Raw genomic sequence first — 18,435 nt, forward strand, 5'->3', positions numbered from 1 at the left:
TGAGCTCATTTTGTAAACACTAAGTACTTTTTGCTAGTTGTGTGTTGTAGCAGTAGTGGGAAGAATGAAGAGTCCTCAGTTGTGTCCTGCTGTCTGGAAATTGGTAGCTACTGTTTGGAAGAGACTTTGAATTGTTTCCTTATCTTTAAAATGAGTGTAATTTTTTAAAAAAAATAGTAATGATGTATTTAGTTGTTTAATGTTGGCTTAAAAAAGGAAAACTTCAGGTGAGTGGTACTTTGGGAATTTGGATTGTTCATGCCCTCATAAACCTGGCTTTTTTCTCTTCCAAAAGATAGCCAAGTGCACGTTCAGGTTGCCCTCTCCCTACAGATCAGATGTACGAGATGGAAATTGGGCTTTAGTGGGAAATGGGTGAATTGTACAAGCAGATGTTGAACGCCCAATACATCAGTTTCAGGCTTGGCTGTAATTTTGTGTAATTCTGTGTAAACCAAAACTATTTTGAAAGCTTTGCTGTGGGAGGATCGGCATGGGGAAAGGAGTTACAAGAGCAGAGGAGATAAGTGTAAATAGGGACGTGGGAGAAAAACAGATCAAAGAAACAGCAAAGGAGGGAAAATAGGGGAGAGAAACTGGATGGCTGTGGGAAAGAAGTGAATGTGATGAGATCCTGCAGCAAAAGCCAGTACAGGGCTCTGAGGAATAATCCGAGTCGCTGTCTCAAGGAGGAGACTGAGGTTTATTGCTGTAGTTTGCCTTGACCTGGAGCTTCTGGTTTTGATGCCTGGAGGAGACCTGTGGGCCACGGCGATAATGTTATGCTGAATGTCTCACTAGGGGTTAAAGGGAGCACATCATAAAAACGGAGCCAAGAATTTACTGTTCATTTAATTAAAGTCTTAAGTGTTTGTTGTATTGTGATAGATTGTTATTAGTTCAGTTGCAGTAATACGAACACTCAGAGTCCAAATTAGGGCAGAAGAGCCTCATTAATAGTAATAACCTTCACGCTGTTGCACAAGAAAGCATACAAAGGCTTGTCTGGTGTGATGCTCTTGTTTCCAGCGTCCCTCTGGGCAGCACTAAGGCTGATTAGCAGAAGGGTTGGGGAGGGGGTGAGGGATGTTACAGCGAATGGTCAACGCCTTGAGGTATTCACCTTGAGGAGGTTGTTGGTGAAAGATGCTTTCCCTCTAAGTCTTGTGTCCACTTTGGCTATTTGAAGATGCTTTGCCCCCACCACTGCTCCCTTCTCCCAGGTCCCCAGCACCACTGGGTGAGCTGCCCAGCGCCCAGCCCGGGCACACAAAGGGCTGGTGTTCGCTGGGCAGTGCCTGCCCGGGGCAGCCCTTGGCCACGCGGGGTGTCCCCAGCGCTGAGCTCGGGCAGGTCAGGCACGAGGCCCTTGGCCGTGGGACACTTGTGATCGCAGGGACACCCAGCCCAGGGCACAGCAAGCCCAGAGGCCTCCTGAGACCCTGTGGTGTTGGGTCAGTGCCCAGTCTGTGGCCTTGTACTAGCAAAAATCATGTTTGTGGGGCTACAGTAGTTGGAAAATATTTGTCACTGCCTCTCAGATTGTCACTGTGGAGTAGGACAAGGGGCAACGGGCACAAACTGGAGCACAAGAAGTTCTGCCTCAACGTGAGGAAAAACTTCTTTACATTAAGGGTGGCAGAGCACTGGAACAGGCTGCCCAGGGGGGCTGTGGAGTCTCCTTCCCTGGAGATACTCAAAAACCCGCCTGGATGCAGTCGTGTGCGACCTGCTCTGGGTGACCCTGCTTTAGCAGGGGGTTGGACTGGATGGTCTCCAGAGGTCCCTTCCAACCCCTGCCGTTCTGTGGTTGTGCGATTACAGCCGTACGATGAGTTCATAATTTAATGCTCCCTAGTTTCCAGGAGAAGGTTATTTTAAATTTTTATGTATAGGTCAGTTAGCAATGTAGATGGTGCTAGCCTAGGGCTTGGGTTTGGCTTTTACCCGTTTTGGGGGCCATCCCGACTGAAATGCCTGGGTGCTCCCACCTGATAGAGCAGAGGAGCATCTCTGTGCATTGCGGGCAGGTCTGTGGCACGGGTGGCTGCTGGAGGAGCTGTGTTGATCAGAGGTGGCAGAATGTGATGCATCCGTGATGGAATTTTATAGGAAAAACGTGCTTTTGTCTGCCTTGATAATTTTGCTCCAACGTGCAGGGAAGCCCTTTTTGTTTAGAGCTGACTGGTGCTTACAAGAAGGGTGCTTCTGTGGATGGCTGACTGACTGCTGGTTTGTTTTTTTTTTGTAATTACAGGTTTGAGTCCTCCTCCCATGCTATTAGCATGAGTGCCTATTTACGTGAGCAGAGAAGGGAACTTTACAGCAGAAGTGGAGAACTTCAAGGTGGGGAAGTAGATAATGTGCTATTTTCGGATAATTCTCTTTTGCAGGAGCTTGACTATCCTGTCCATGCTATGTCAGGGTATTAATACCTCTCTACTTTGCCACACAGGCTGTCTAAATCTCTCCAGTTTTTAAGCTCTGTCTGTTTATTCTTATTATGTTTTGAAGCAGCAGGGTTTCTCTTTGTTCCCCCTGCATTTTCAGCTAGAGGTTGTGGTTTTAAAAGACACTTATAAAACAATGGGTGAAATGCAAACAATCTCACCATGAGCGCTGCTTGTGGATGCTTGGAGCTAATGTCTGCTTCCTTATTTGCAGTTTATTTCCTTGCGTTGGATGCTGAATGTGATAGTTACCCTGGATTGCTTTCAGAGCGAAGCTCAGTCATCGCGTATTTGAAGTTGCAAGTTTCTGTTGTGTGGAGTAAAATGACCAATTCATTGTCTTTTGTACAACACTTGAAGATAAGGAGTTGGAGAGTGTTTGAAAATGGTGAATTTGAAGAGTTGGACTACTCTTGCTGGTTTATATTGCTTGTGGCGAGTGCTGTGTATACAGAGAGAAGCGTTCTCTCCTCTGAGCATGGCATTATTTCCTCAATGGTCTGATTCACAAACGTGTTGGTTTTGGGAGCAAAATCAAGGGAAGCTCTTAAGGCTGTCGTGATAACGTACAGCAGGACTAAATTCTGATGTATCATCTATTCTAGTTTCTTACCGGGCTAATCATAACAAGAAAATAACACATACCCTTCGTATATTACAATGATGGAGAAAGGTAGAATTTTTCCTTGAAATCTTACCCATGATAGTTTTCAGTTTGCTTTTAGTTGAGGATGTTTTATAATCAGCAAGAGAATTTTTGGATGACTTTGTGTTCCGTTCCTCCTTTTACAACTTAATTGTCCTCAGCAACAAGTTAAACCCACAGGAGTGCAAAAAGAAACCTTGAGAGACCTACAGCGTTCTTATGGAGAGATTGCTTCGCTTAGGTGACTCTACAGAGATGCTCTTACATTGATTCAGGATCTAATGATTCAGTCTGTGGTGAATGTTCAGATATTTCTGGTGGACCGTGAAGGAAGAATCTGAGATAAAGGTGTGCTGGGGTTGACAGTTGCCCACCCTATGATCTGACAGCATGTAGAAGTGAAATAAAGTGGAGATACCTGTCTTTTAAATTACACTGTCACCATTTAGGCACACTTGGAAGGTGTTTAGCTTACAGCTCTACCTTTGAGACTCAAGTTCTCATCAAAATCTGCCACATGCTCCTCTGCCCAGTATTACCTGGAAGAAGGTACCCAGTTCAGTAGGATGTTGTAAGGTGTAAGCTGTTATACTGCACCATCCTTTTGTTACACCGGTGGGCAGTTGGATTTGAGCAGTTACTTCTCCACAGTTAATAGCTCTGTGTTACAGACTGCATGGGACCAATGTGGGTTTCCAAGCCAAGAATTTTGAAGCTGTTGAGAGCACTAAGTTTGAAACGGCGATGGGGCCATCAGGGGGCCTGCAACGCTTGCCTCAAAAATTTCAGGTCTCTTTGGGATGAGTCCTGTTGCCTTCTGTCGTGCCCCGTTGCCTCCACACGCTGACCTGACCAGTTGTCCATGTTGCCTTAAAACCACAGTACAGAACAGCAGTGACTCGCTCCACGTCTGAGTCCTTTTGGTACGTTGTGGCTGAGATCTGGGGGTTTTGTGGTTACCATTGCTGTTAGGCTGACGTGAGGATTTGGTTTTAAATAGCTCCTTTCCTGGGTTCGGAACTCATTACTAATGGGCACAGCCAGACTCCTCGTTTGATACAAGACAAATCTTGAGGCAGTGTTTGTCGTGAGCGGGAACTTGTGAGCGTTTTCGAGAGGAGGGTGCAAAAGGGACCTGAGCAGACTTCCAGCTGCCGAGCTGGCACGGGTTTGGAAAGAACAAAGCCGATGAGCTGACAAAGAAGTAAAGGACAAAATATAGGAATTAATGTGGATAGGGACAAGATTATATTGCCCTTTCTGGATGAATTGGAAGAGCTTGAACGTGATGCAATAGGTGACCAAAAAGTCAATGTAGGGAGTCAATGGGGACAATAGATGAGATGACTTTGCTGAGAAGGCTTTGCAGTTTAACCATCAAGAAAAGTTTCCCTTTGAACTTTATGTTAAAAATGTACTATCTGCTCTTTCTGTTACAAGCTGCTGTTCCCTTTTAGGTGGCTCATTAATCTTCCTGAATCCCAGACCACAGCAAGATCTGCATTTTGATTTTTTTTTTTTTTTTTTCTCTTTTTTTAACCCCTTTTACAGAGTAATACGATTTAATTGTTCAATCAGGTTACTGGAAGGCAGGCATGTGATACTCTCTCTTCTGTGAATGCCACACAGTTTCTCTTCCTGACAGCCTTATCCACAGGGATGATGTTTCAGTGGCAGCAGGGGGAGGGTGGCTTGTTAGGAAATCTTTTTTCCTGAAAAGATCTTCAAAGAAACATATGCATTATGGAAAAAAAAAAAAAAAAAAGAACTTATAAAAGTTTGGCTCATGCCAACTTTTTGAAATACGAATTTAATTTAAATAGCCTTAAAATGTGTGAAGATCAGAGTGATGCTTTGTCATTAACCTCTTTCATTTGGACTGAAATAGCGCAGTGCATGAGGCACACATTATCCCTCAGTGGGAGAAAGGGACCTGCTGTAAGTGATTTAGAGATGGAATTCTTGTGTCTTATTCCACTGAAATCTGAGGAGTGTATTATTCCACTGAAATCTCTTAGGCCATGTATTTCCCCCTTGAAGCTGGACGCACAAGTTGTTTGACGATTGTCGTTAAAAAAAAGGGGGGGGGAAGGCAGGTACAGAACTGAAATATCCCCTTCTAGACTAACGCAGATGTGGTTCCCCGGCTTGTTGTGGGAAGACCAACGGCAGAGGTGGTTCCTGCTGTACCAAACAAGAAATGACCATCATTAAGCTTCTTATTTCTTTTTTTTTTTCCGCCCAAGTCCCCATCTTGGCCATGTGCTGGCTGGGGAATTTACATTTTCCTTGTTGGAGCCTTCCTGCTATTTGTCAAACATGATGTTCTTTTTATAGACTGTCTTAAATAACGTTGGGTGTATTTTAGAAACAAGGAAGTTTATTCCATGAGTAGCTGAATGACTGAAGCCTTGTTCACCTCAGATGTGTCTCGTTTTCTCCCTTAACCCTTTTCCTTCATCAGCCACGCTTCTCGCCCTGTCTCTAAACCTGCTGCATCCCCCTCAATTCTTTCTTCCCAGCACCCACTGGTGCCTGCTTACGTCCCCCAACCACCCACTAAGCAAAAAGCAGCGTGTTCCATGGCTGGATCCAGTGAAGTCTGTACCGAGCAAGCAGCCCTGTGCCGTGGAAGCGAATGTGCAGGTTTCTGCCTGGCTGGTAGGTCCAACAGCGTGGAGAGCTGACACGTCCTCACTGCAGCGTTTCCATCTGTGGAGGCACACGTTTGTCCTGCTTTTGTCTGCACAGCTGCCTGTTTTCACAAAATCTCTTAAGAATTTACTGCTTTTAAGATCGATACCTCTGCCACCTTTGGCAGAAATTGGCTCGCCAGCTCCTTTGTTGTGAGGATGGGACAGCCAGAAGATCAGATAACTCTTATTTTCATCAGAAACTAGGCTAAAATGTTGCTGTATTTCACTACGGAGGTGGTTGCCTGTCGCTGACTGGTGGAATGAATCCCATGAGGGCACCTTATTTCATTCCACTGCTGCCTTCAAATTACGGATGGTTTCTTGGAAATAAAAGAAAAATATGGTTTTGTGCCGTTGAGGGAGGTCAAGGACTGCGGGAGGGGACGGTAGGTGGTAGGAGGGTGTCACTGGGCAGCACAGCAAGGCAGGAGACAGTCTGCAGGGGCCTGGAGGGCTTTTTTGTTAAATGGAGTGTAACTGGTATCTGGGAAACATGGTTTCGAGAAAAACTGAAGACCACTGCTATTCTGGATAGTACCTATGCGTGTCTGGGTTTCTGGTTGTGTATTCTGGTGATGTTTTTTGAAGGCACTAACCCAAGTTTTAATTTCATTGTTCAGAGCATGGCACATACATGATTTGTGCATTGTGTATACCTGAAAGGATGAGTTTTCACGTGATCTAGCAGCCTTCAGCAGCACAGTGGCCTTGCACAAGTGCCTTGAAGTCTGTCTTCCAGGGGCTGACATGCCTACATTTTTTGGGGATGGGATAAAGGGGAGATACCAGTCAATCCAAAATAAAAAAAAAAAATAAAATGCCAGCCAACAAGAGAAGTGAAATGAGCCCTAACTGAAAATGGATGATAAGCTCAGTGGACGATGAGCTCTTATTTCAGAAGGTGCCTAATCTGAGCTAGTGGTGGCCCTTAGTCGATTCAGAAGACCTGGGGTAGGAGAGCTCCGAGAGCGCGCGGTGTCTCACCAGCAGCCGTGCACGGTGCCGCTCGCTGTTGGCTGGTGGTTTCCAGCAGGGTATGGCTTTGTCAAAGGTGCTGTCAGTTATGGGCTCCTTTTAGATACATCAGGTACTGTTTCGGCGTCCCGTGGCCATGGGGAATTCATGTAGCTGCCTGCTGTGCTCCGGGTAACCGTGGCCTCAGTTTAGTTTATCGGTAGAGATGGGAAAAGACGTTTTTATACGCTGTGAAAATCTGAAGAGCCTCGAGGGTGCTGATCAGGGTGGAAAATAGTATCCGGCTTCTTCGTGATCTGTGTGCGTGCAGGCCCTGGTAGTTCATGGGAAGGTCGGCGTTGCTGCTGGTGTACATCTGGGCCCTTTTTAGGGAGGATATGTTAAGTGCTCCCAAGCAGCTGTTCTTCCCATGGATGTTAATGGCCTCCACAGCTGCTCAGCACCTCTTAAAATTTCAGCTTGTTTTCTCTTCCACCCTAGAAGCTCAGTGCGCTTCAGCATTAATTAAAATTCTCCGTGGCTTTGCAGGGTAGGGTTTTATTTGGGTTGTAGCTGTGGAAGCTGTGGTATGTGATGCATCGTCCTGGGTAGGGTGATGGGAGCAGAGTTAGAATCAGAATCCCAGAGTCACCTCTCAGTCTTTTTTGTTAGATCGCACTGATTTGAGTCTGGATCGTTACGGTATTAATGTGTGTTCCTATAAATGGTTCGGGCACGCTCGACACAGCCCTGTGTGGGGGCTCTGGAGGGTGCTGCCTGTGCGGGGCCCCTCGAGGAACCACTGCGCGCAACTGCTTTTGTGCTGTGCAAGGGGATTGAAAATATCTTGTCTTGTCGTTGTGCCTTTGAGTTTTGTCTTTGCTTTTTTTTTTTTTTTCCTGAGAAATTGTGTCCTCTCTGATCTTACTACTTGGGCATCTTGCAGATGAGTTTGTGCTCTTGCTGTCGCTGGAAGGTAGGGCAGTGCTCGTTGTACAAGCAAGGCAGAAAAAAGTTAAGTGACTTCACAGAAAAAAATCCTTAATAGAACAAAAGAACGAAATTCATGCCCCAAAGCAGTGTTCCTCCAACTACTGGGCCCATTTTGTGTGCTAAACTGAAACAGCAAAAATTCTATATTTCTTTATGAAGTTCCTTAAGCAGTTTCCATCCAGAACATCCCTGTGACGTGGTACACTTCTTTCTATTTTTTTTTTTAAAAAATGATCTCAGTTCCCTTTGCTTCACTTTTCTTGAGGTTTAGTTTGTCAGAGGTGATTTGAAATCCCCAGGACTCTTGCATATTTACTTTTCTCTTGGTGGGAGTAGCAGAGCATTATATAAATTTAAGTTTTACCCTCCAAAATGAAAATCTAATGGAAGAGTCTGTTGTGGATTCTAAATATGCAGTGTCTCAAAGTTGGCCAGCAGTTCAGCTATATATCTCATGTATAAGATTTTTTTTTTTGCTAGCTGCTGTGCCCAACATTATGTTTCTTATCTGAATGTCTCTTCATATTGGCCGTGTGTTCGTCTCCTGGGTTGCAGTGGCTGTCACTAGAAGTTTGGACCGTGGCTGAATGGCTCAGGCATAACTGTTGGTGCCTAGAATTGACCAACTTCTGGAAGTTTAAAGGATCAAGCATGGACCCAGTGAGCCAGTAGGAAAACTACAAGACTAAAGGTGTATCGTGTCCAGCTCTGGCCCAGGGTGGCAAATCTGGCTGTGAAACAAAAGTCTATTGTAATGAGACTAGAGCTACTGGATTTTTTTTTTTAAAAAAACTTATTTCTTATAAGTAGAACCTGTGAGGAATTTTGTCTTGTTGGCCAGGTGATAAATAGAAAGAACCAAACATTCCTGTGATACAAATTAAAGACTGGAGAGTGGCTTTGGGTTACTCACTGGTATGCTGTTCATCTGTTCTCTGTCCAAGCCTGAAAATTTCTCGCCATAAGGTTTTAAGCCATTAAGGAAATCAAAGAGAAACTCTGCTAATTAAGATTTTGATGCCAAGAAATAGCAGCGGAGGCAAATGATATCTGATATGACAAGGGCACAATGTAAGGCCAGGTCCAGGGAAAATGCAGTTATTTGTAGGTGCCTTGTTCCATTTGGATTCACCGAAGGGCTGCCGGAGGGAGCCAGCTGTGTTTGCCGGTGACAAAAACGAATCTTGACATTTTGGATAATGAAAATTCGGTTCAGCACCTTTTAGAGATGTGTATGATAATATGTTGTCAGGCGGAGGCACTGAGGAGGGGGAGAAGCGGTGTAATTCTTGTCTGGTTAAAGGAGCTGTTGTGACAAGTGGACAGTCCTGGTTAAAAACACCCTTTAGAAAAGGATGGGGAATAACCAGTTGAAGAATCAGCAAGTTGTTTATGGTAAGGAGGGGGAAAAGGTTTGATGTTACGAATCTCCTGTCACGCAGCTGCTTTTGTCTCCCCGTGATGCGCAGGATCACAGTTTGCTTTGAGCTTGGGGGGGAGGAGGAGAGGGGAGAGAATCGCTTTTTTGTGGTTTGACAGTATTAATGCAATCATCTAGTTCAGACCTTGTAAGCCCACTTATTATTTCCTCTGCGTGTGTTTTTTCTGGTTTAGCGGATTAGCTGCACTGTCTCTTCAAAGGCTATCCAATCAAGAAGGGGTTATTAAAACCGGGGCGCTTTATGACTGAGAATTAATTAGAGCAGCATTTTCATGCAAAACATCCAATTTTTTGATTAGCAATGGAGCAGGGCCGCAATTAACACTCTAGGAAGCTTAAATTTCCAGCATTTTGATTCTCAGGAAATGAGATTATCAAACTGGGGTCAGGCACTTGACAGCAAAAGGGGGATTATGTGTAAGAAAATAATTTGTTTCTTGATTTTGCCTCTGAGATTGTTATTAAAGCCACGGTGTATTCAGAGGGAGGCAAAAAGAGGAGGGAGATACCTAAAAAAATGGAAGCAGGAGAGACCCTTTGCTTTGTTGGTGCCCTCCTTGCTGTGCAAAGCGCTTTCCTCGTCCTGGCGTCAGGGAGAGCGCGCTTTGCATTTCATTCACAGCAACAGGTTTTCATTGCTTTCGTGGGGTTAGACCGCCTTTTCCCATCGTGTGTGTGTGGTGGGGTTTTTTTTTTTTTAAACATTCAAAATATTTGTGGCCAGGGGAAGGAGGCAATGCAGTCGTTTTAATAGACACATTGCTTTGTCTCAGTTCCTTTAAGGGAATATATGGTCCGTGTGTGGGTTTTAAATACTTTTTTTTTTAATCCATTGCTGGTGACTGGGGACGTGTATTACTGCTTATTAAAGGCTGACCTTGTCCAGCCGTGGGGGTCTGTGGAGAAGCAGCAGGGCATCTCTGTCACTTCTAGAGAACACTTAAGGGTTGGGGGCGGGGGTTTATATCTCCCACTTGATTCTTCCCGCTTCTCAGGGAGATGTAAGGTGTTGAAAGTCAGGCTTGGGCTGTGAAATCTCTTCTTTGGCCTGTCTTGGGGACTTTGAGCAGGCGAAGGCAGTACGAGTCGGTTTGAATAGCCCGTTGATGCTTGCTGACTCCTGCGAGTTCAGAGGGTGCCAGTTAGCATCTCCGCGAGACAGCGGGAAGTCAGCCGTCACCCGTCTGCTTTTTCTAATGACCGTACAATTCTTTTGATTAAAACTTCCTTTTAAGCAAAATTGTTCATTGTCCTGGTTTGGGCTAAATCAGAACTAATTCTGTTTTAGTGCTTTAACTTTTCAGTTCGGTCTCCTCTAACTAACGGCATTTTCCGAACCAGCAGGACGTTATTTCCAGCCAGCGACTGCTCCAGCAGTGCCAACCCCTGATGGTCACAGCCAGCACCAAGGGATGGGCTGCAGAGAGGCCCTGGCTTGTCCTTGTTCTTGGAGCCACCAAGGCCACTGCTGAGTCTTGTACCCCGTGTTGGGGTGCCGGGAGGGAAAAGGGTCCCCAGCCCGAAAGAGGCCGCCCCTGCAGGGAGGAGCGAACCGGCCAGGGGACCCAAACCTGACCCACAGAGTGTTCCACCCCACGGACGGCACGGTCAGTGCAAAGCTGAGGGGTCACCAGGGTCCATCTCTCTTCTTCGATGGCAACACCTGAGGAGGGCTCTGTCTGTCCTTCTGTCGTCCATCCCGCCCCGTGCGTCCCTGAATCCAGGGCCTGAGTCCAGCTCCTGCACCCGGTTCCATCGGCTGCCCAGTCCGGCCTGGGACTGCCCCAGTGCCAGCCCCGCAGCGTGGGGGGGACGTGTCGTCATCGGGGTGGGGGGAGCTGGATTTGGTGTTGGGTTTGTATCTATTTGCATTTATTTGTACATATTCTGTATAGTTTGTTATTTCCTTATTCTTACTGTTATCTTTTCTTTTGTTGTTACTGTTCCATTAAAGCTGTTTCAGTTTTCTTTTCCAAACCATAAAGTCTCTCTCCCTTGTTCTCTCTCTCCTTTTCCTTTTTGGAGGGGAGAGGGGTTCATAGAGAGTGTCTGCCACTTGTTAGTGGCCGGCCCAGCCTCAAACAGTGACATTCATGAAAGCAAATAATGTGAAGTTAGTTGTTAGTAGCAGCCACATTAGCCACATTCTTGGTCCTTGGTCTTACCTGGCGGTGCCTGTAGCTATTGCATCCTTTTTCAGCAGCTCACTCTTACCTTGCACCTTCAGTTTATCTTCACAAGTTGGACCTTGTGCAAGCCTGGCAGCGCACATCAGTTGTGCTTTGCGCCCTGATGTGGCCTTTGCAATGCTCTCCAACCTTCAGCCATGACAATTGTTGGTATTTGGTTTTGGGTCTCTCTTCAGGGTTATTAAAGAAGCCCTTGGTCTTGACTTCAAGCTCCTCTTGCTTTAGTCTATGTCCCCATACACTGTTCTCCTCACTTCAGAGCTCAAGCATCTCTAGTAATCTACTGAACAGGTTGTCAGATGCCACGTGGTCCCTTTTAATACAACACCCAAAAATACCAGGACATCAAGGTGTTGTATCGGTAGAGGAGCTTCTCAAATAAAAACTGAAAGTCAAAGACGATGGAATCAGTTATGAATTCTTCTGTCAGCTTGGGTTATCCAGCTTCACGACTCTCCTACTACACTAAGCTTCACTCCCTTGTTGATATGAGGAAGCATGTTGAAAAAAGTACTCATTTTATAAAATACCCCCAGAAATGGATGCTCCAGTCTTATTAATATTGCTGCTCTGACCAGGTCTGGTTTGTGTTGTTACGGTTCTGGGCAGAGACTCTCAGGTTTTCTGGGATTTGCTGTGTCTCAGTGCCTTGTTTGAAAAGCAATCATTGATTTTCAAGGTATGTATTTACAGCTTCTTTTCAGCTTTGAGTTTTGGATTACTAAAGAATCCGAGGGCTTTGTGGTGAATTTACAGAGACATTGTGGAATTTTCTCGTATTATGCAGATTAAAACGGAATAGGTAGGAAATGTTAATGCCTGTGAACTAAAATATCCTGTTTTGTAGCAATTCCTGGAGTTAGTTTTTTTTCGGGAGGACAAGGCTTTTGGAGGTACTGAGCCATGTCTGCTTGATTCAGTGGGATGTGCCACTCCTGATATCCATTAAAATCGGTCTGTATGCTTTCGTATGCTTGGTATCTAATTGGGTGTAAGTTTAACCTAAGTGAAGATTAAGCAATCTGAATTGGGAGGTGAGTAAAGCAGCTCTCTAATGTGACTTACCTGAATCAGAGAGGATCTTCTCTCCTTTTTTACCTCGTGTCGTCCAACGCGCAGCTTTCTGGGGCAGTCTGCGCCAGGCAGCAGACCGTGCTCTGCCAGCGCGTAAGGTGTGTCCCCGGCTGGAACAGATAAATCACACTTTGCTTTTCTGAAGGGCAGTGGAAACATGTCATCAGTACAGCCAGCAATAAAATAACTGCCGTACCGTTGAACAGGTACTCTTCTTGCTGTGCTCTGCAGTGATACGCTTTTCCTTTCTCTCCATATGAGAGCTTCACATTCTCCTGGAATTTGTGCTTTTGTGTCAAGTTCAGGAGTAAACCATTTAGTTAAAACTGGTCTGTCTTGCTCTTTAGGATCAGGATTCTCTCAGGTTGGTAGGAGCAGGTCTGGTTTCCGACAGTCTACTCTGCTTTGAGGAATATTCATTCCTGAACTGGTGGAAGTGGGCTACAACCACCTGAAGGAATGCCAGAGGTGTCCGTAGGTTGTTAAATGGATGGTAGTGATGTGATCTCTTCTAAAATTTTAATCATCTGAAGCCAAAATCCTGTTTTTGAGCTCTGGCTTTCCTTACGACATTATTTACTGCAGAGCCATTTCCTTGACTCATTTGTGGAATGATTGTAGGTTGCTCCTGTGTTGGGTTTTTGTTTGCTAGCCGGGCGTTCCAGTGTGCCTTTGGTTTAGATTCCTGCCCTTATCTTCTGTTGCTGTTGATGATAATAACTTACAGCCATTTGAGTCAGGGTTTGGCAGTTGCTAAGTGCTGAGCAACACCATAGAGTTAGGCTGGAAAATGAAGAATAAAAATATCCAGGGGGAATGTGAGTTAGCTGAATATAGACAGTTAGCTGGGTCACAATTCGACCTGGCGAAGGCTGGCCAGTTAATCCTGTTCTTTCGGGACCTGTAGCAACCAGCTTAGCCAAAACTGGGATGTGTGTCTTTCAAGAGGATACGTAGTTTTTGAAATAGATGTATACGATATATATTGTTTCTAGAAGGATTAATTGCTATGATGGCATTGTATAGCTTGCTTTTTAAACTGGCCTGTTAAATAGCGTGGAGTCCTAAGATGCTTTTAGGTGCTTATGCTTTATGTCGAAATCGTGCTGATGTTTGGATTTTTTCAGAAAGTTCTCATTTGGTTTTGTACTGAAGTTTGTTCAGATCCATTTTTTTAATGTGGGTCAAATTCCTGTTTCCTTGTCTGTAATTTCTTTGTTTTCACCAACTTAATTAGCCAGACCGTAAATACATTGCTGAAACGTTGCTTTTATTTCTGTTGTTTGACAGAGTAGCTAATCCTAATTAAAAAAAATAAAAGTCAAACAGAATTGCATGTGAGACTGAACTGCCTTCTTGCCTCTTCTGCAGATTTTCTACCCTTCAAGCTGAGGCGTCTGCAGAAAGCAGTTAGGTATCACAGGGTATGGCAAATTACAACGCATACCTTAAGGGTGAGCGTGGCGGCAGTAGCTGTTGCCTTGTCTTGTACCTGTTCAGCGGGTAAAGACGTGTTTAATCTCTGGCCCTGTCATTCTAATGCCTCTAATCTGTATTTGAAGTCCCTTAAAAATGCGAATCCATTGTTTTTCAAGTTGCGTAAAAAATGCACCAGGGACAGCTGTATTACCATTTGGATTTTCTCCTTTGGCTTTGACGGATGGATATATACATTGTTTTTTTTTTTTACACTGAAGAGTTTTTTTATCTTGATAATGTTGAAATGAAACTTTACAGTGACAGGGTAGTGGGCAGCTTTAGAAAGCTCAGCTTTCAAGTAGGGTTAAAGCTGTTTAGGTGAGCGTGAATTAACATTTCTCTTGTCTTGTAAAGGTCACCCTATAATTGAGATTCACCGCGTTCTGTCCAAAGCCTGGGTTCGAGGAGACCTCTCTTCGCAAAGAAGGCACAAATTGGCAGCATAATCTCATCAGAGGCTGAGGTTTTATGGTAATAAATCATTCAATTCGAAGCTAACAAAACTGCCACAGAGCATAAAACACGCCAGATGCTTGAAAGACTTTCGTGGCTTAGAGTTTGAATAACAGTTGGAGGATCTGTGGATGTCTTGAGTTTTTCCTAATAAGGAAGAACTGTTGGGAAGAAAGTAATTCTTACCTAATTAAAGGATTAAAATATTACACATTTGATTTTATGTTAGCTGCTATTCATTTTGTCCGACAGATGAATTGAAGGTGTCGCTATCCTGGATATCTGTTAGTGTATGATATTTCAGAAATTATTGGGGAAACAAAAATGGCAACAGCTTTTGTATATCCATTATACCCTGCCTTTTCTAGAGAGATAAATGTGTGTTGAGAAGGTGATTCTCTTCTGCAGAATGAAGATGCAACTTTAATCAATAAAGCGATATGATTTAGAGTTCGGAAGATACAAGGGCTAACAGTTTCTGAAGGGCTCTTTGGGCGAAGTGCATAAATTGTTGTTGAAGTTTTTTCTTCATATATCACATATGGTATTAGAATATGTTGTTATCAGAAGACAGAAATATGGATATTTTTCGGATGAGGAGAGTATCATAGAGGGGAAAAGGTACTTTTATGGAGGCTGGAGATGGAGGAAGGGAATGCCCCGGAGAAACACTAGAGCTTTGAAGCCTCCTGTCAAGGGGCTTTTAAATCTCTAATCCCCTGGCTTTTTTGTGGTTGTTTTTGGAGCTTGAATGGAATTGTGGCTGCCTGCGTGTATCACAGTGCAGGGTCTGGGATAGCAGGTTGACTGCTGCTTGTACACATGTTACAGTGCAGAGACCTGGCACCTATGACTCGTGTAGAAATGTCCCTGTTCGGCTGTTGATGGACTCAAGATCTGGCCTCTTGTACTTTCCCCTTTTCACTTTGTGTTGTTTGTTCTTTTTCTTTGCGTGGCAGCTCACCAGATCAAGGCCGGTGTCACCTGTGAGGACCTGGCTGGAGCACCAGATGCGAATGAAAATAAACCTGATTGCTTTCGGATCGGAGTGGAGAAATTCTGCTCTCTGTCCTCCCGGTTGTGCCAGTGTTCTTTCAAGTGACTAGAGAAATGAGGTGGTGGCATTTCTGGAGTACAGGAGAGGAACCTCATTGTTTTAATTCTCTTAGAAGGTCCATCAGATGAAGTTGTAGAAGGACATGGTGTGCCTGTTAGATACCTCTTTAATAGGAGCTTCTTTTGGTGATGAGTCCAATTTAACTGACCTGAAAGGTCTGAACTTGGAGGCATTAATGGAAAAATGATTGAATGGACAAACCTAATGCTGAGGAAACTGTCCCGTCCTCTTAAGCTGTACCCGAGTGTATCTCTGTCTGGATGATAATACTGTCATGTGTGCAGGCTCCCTGGGGTGACCCTTGTGGTCTTCCTTTGGGACATGTCCTGGATGAGACCATTTTGTTATACGAAGGGGAAGGCTGGACCGTGGGGTCTCAGGCCTCAGAGGTTATTTCTGGACCCTCTAATGTGCTATTGGCTTTGCCCGTCCTTTCCCTGGAGTTGTAGATACCAGAGTGATCTGAACTTGCAAGCTGCTTCCGTAAGGATGTGGGTTAGTTGAAGCAGGAGGAAGGGTGCTTCAGAAAGGTTCAAAGACTATTCTTTCCGAGTTAACTGTCACCAAAAAATATGCTTTTGGGCAAAACCAGAGACATTTCTTCGCCTCAGTTTCCTGGAGCATTTTGGAGCGTTAGGACTTTTCAGGAGTTGCAGAACTGCTGTCTTCATGTAGCATCTCTTCTATGGATACTTTCTCTCCAGTTCCTACTCAATCTCCTCCTAAAATTATGAGACCCCTTTTTGCTTAGGACAACTGGTCCCTTTTCGTCAGTGGGTTCACAGTTTCAGCAAATGCCTAGTACTGTCACAGGATCCTTGGGTTTTGCTTCTCCAGTGGCGATCAGGATTAGGTTAATTGGATCATTTTGGGAGGGGAGTGCACGTGTGAAGCTTTCTTCCCAAGAATTCATCATTTGATTGCACTGAACAAAGATTGGTCCCTCTTTATTGATACCAATGTGCCGCGTTGGTATCTAATCTCAGAGGAAAGAGGACAAGGAGGGTAACCAAGCTCCACCTTCAAAGTGGGGCTTGCAGTTTCCCATATGCATGTGTACACTAGGGTCTGAATTTAAATTCGTGCTCTGTATATAGATTTCCCAAATTTTCACGCTTCCATTGCCAGTCTTTTGAGCCATGCAGTCACCACAAAGGCAGAGAAGTTGCTAAACCCAGATTTTTCTATGTGTTTTCTACATGTGAAACTTCTGCAGCTGCTTGAAGGAGGTTGTTCCAAGTTTGCTGGAGAAAGCCAGACTGGGTCTTTTTCCTCTAAATATTGGGTGCAGCAAATACTCGCTGAAGATCTCATTAGTGTTTTCATATTTCATTGTAATTACTTAATAGTATAATAGCAAAGACTTGGTGCTCAGTAGCTGGCTTCTTTTACATAATATCAAAAATATTCTAAGTGATTGGGGGCTTAGAGTGCATCTGTGCTCCTCTTTGGGAATTTTAATTGCACTGATCATGTGGTTGTGTTTGACTTAATTGTCATCAGTAGTTATTGGATGAGCTCCCTTGCATAAGCACTGTATTCACCGTACCTCAATGGCATCTAGAAATGTGTGAACAAATGTAACAAATGGCACTTTCTTTGTCTGCTTAATGAATATGTAAGTGATTTCAAATGGCCTCTTCCCTAGACTCTAACTATGTATTTCTTTCATAATGGGAGATATGTTGATATTATGTGGAAAAGCTTTAATTCCAGTAATAATTGGTTTGTAGCGCGCTCAGTGCTTTTCCCTCAGCAAGGTACGATGCCAATTTGGCACGACCTCAGGTTAAGTAAGGAAGCAGCACGTGCCCAGTGTGTGGTTATACAACAGCGTGATGCTTGGGGTCATTTGCCAGCCATGGGAAATAAGCGTTGGAGCCTTCTTAGCTACTGTCGAAATGCGAGAATTTATCTATAGTTGGCTAGAAGTTTTATTTGCACCATAAGCAGGCAAAAGCTAAACCCTTCAGGAGTTCAGGAGCTATGATGTTAAATAGTTTTTGTTGGGCACATACCCAGAAGGGCGGTAGTACGTTTTAAAGATTACTATGTTAAACTATTACTATAATTACTATGCAAAAAGCAATTAAACCCCACTTCATCTAGAAATGTCTCTATTTTTTTATGTGGAACCAGTATTTCAGCTCAAGAGGAGCGGGCAGTTTCTTGGTGACCTTGCAGAATCCTGAAATAGAGACGTATTTAGGTAAAAGTAGCATTTGTAAGATCCGCGCTGTTAAAATATTGGGGAATTGGGGAATTTTACAGCTGGAGAAATGAGTATGCAAGATGGAGTTAGAAAAGGCAGTGCTCAGTCTTGTACTCTAAATGTCCCAGGCAAGAAACCCGCTGTGCCCTTGGGTCATTTGGGTGTCCCCTTGCTGGGCACGTGGTCCTGTTAACACAGTAAAACTGGAGGGAGCATCTGCAGAAAGTGCCTCTTCTGAAAATTCTTCTGGAAGGCTTTAGGTGTGCTGAAACTGTGCTTAGGGTAGAGCATGTCGTGAGAAACCCGATCAGGAGTCTCTGTATCGGATGTGAAATTGGGCCTGACTCTTGGTCCTACGTCTGTGTTCTTAATATTAAAGCAGCCGTTTTGGAGGATCAGCGTTTATATGCAGAAGAGAAATGTCTTAATTCTGAGATGTGTTGGTATTGAGGAGAGAGGGGAAGAGGGAGGAAAAATCTTGCAACACCTAAGTGAGCCTGCAACATAAAGCTGTCACACGTCGTATAGGAAGCAACCTTCTCTCGCTGGAAACCCAGGCTCTGTCATTCTGTACATTGTTTCTGTCTGTTTGGGTTTTTCTTCCTTGTGACTTAATTTGTAAGTGAAGCATTGTGATACAGAAAGCAAAAATTAAATAATTCCCCAACAGTGACTACTTATATTATTCCCCTCCCTGACTTAAATCAACCTTGAGGTATCTCTAAACACAA

The 18,435-nt window shown here is 44.3% G+C and overlaps 1 protein-coding gene across 1 annotated transcript in view; it reads left to right on the forward strand.

The window, feature by feature from the left end:
* EXOC4 (exocyst complex component 4) overlaps positions 1-18,435 on the forward strand; it is a 405,200-nt gene that overhangs the window by 109,735 nt on the left and 277,030 nt on the right. The window contains exon 9 of the mRNA XM_086475059.1: positions 2,258-2,346. Coding sequence (XP_086331185.1) covers positions 2,258-2,346 — 89 coding nt within the window. The remainder of the gene's footprint in view (positions 1-2,257; positions 2,347-18,435) is intronic.

This window comes from Leptosomus discolor, chromosome 1 (assembly GCF_034619465.1).
Source record: "Leptosomus discolor isolate bLepDis1 chromosome 1, bLepDis1.hap2, whole genome shotgun sequence".
NCBI classification, from domain to species: domain Eukaryota; kingdom Metazoa; phylum Chordata; class Aves; order Leptosomiformes; family Leptosomidae; genus Leptosomus; species Leptosomus discolor.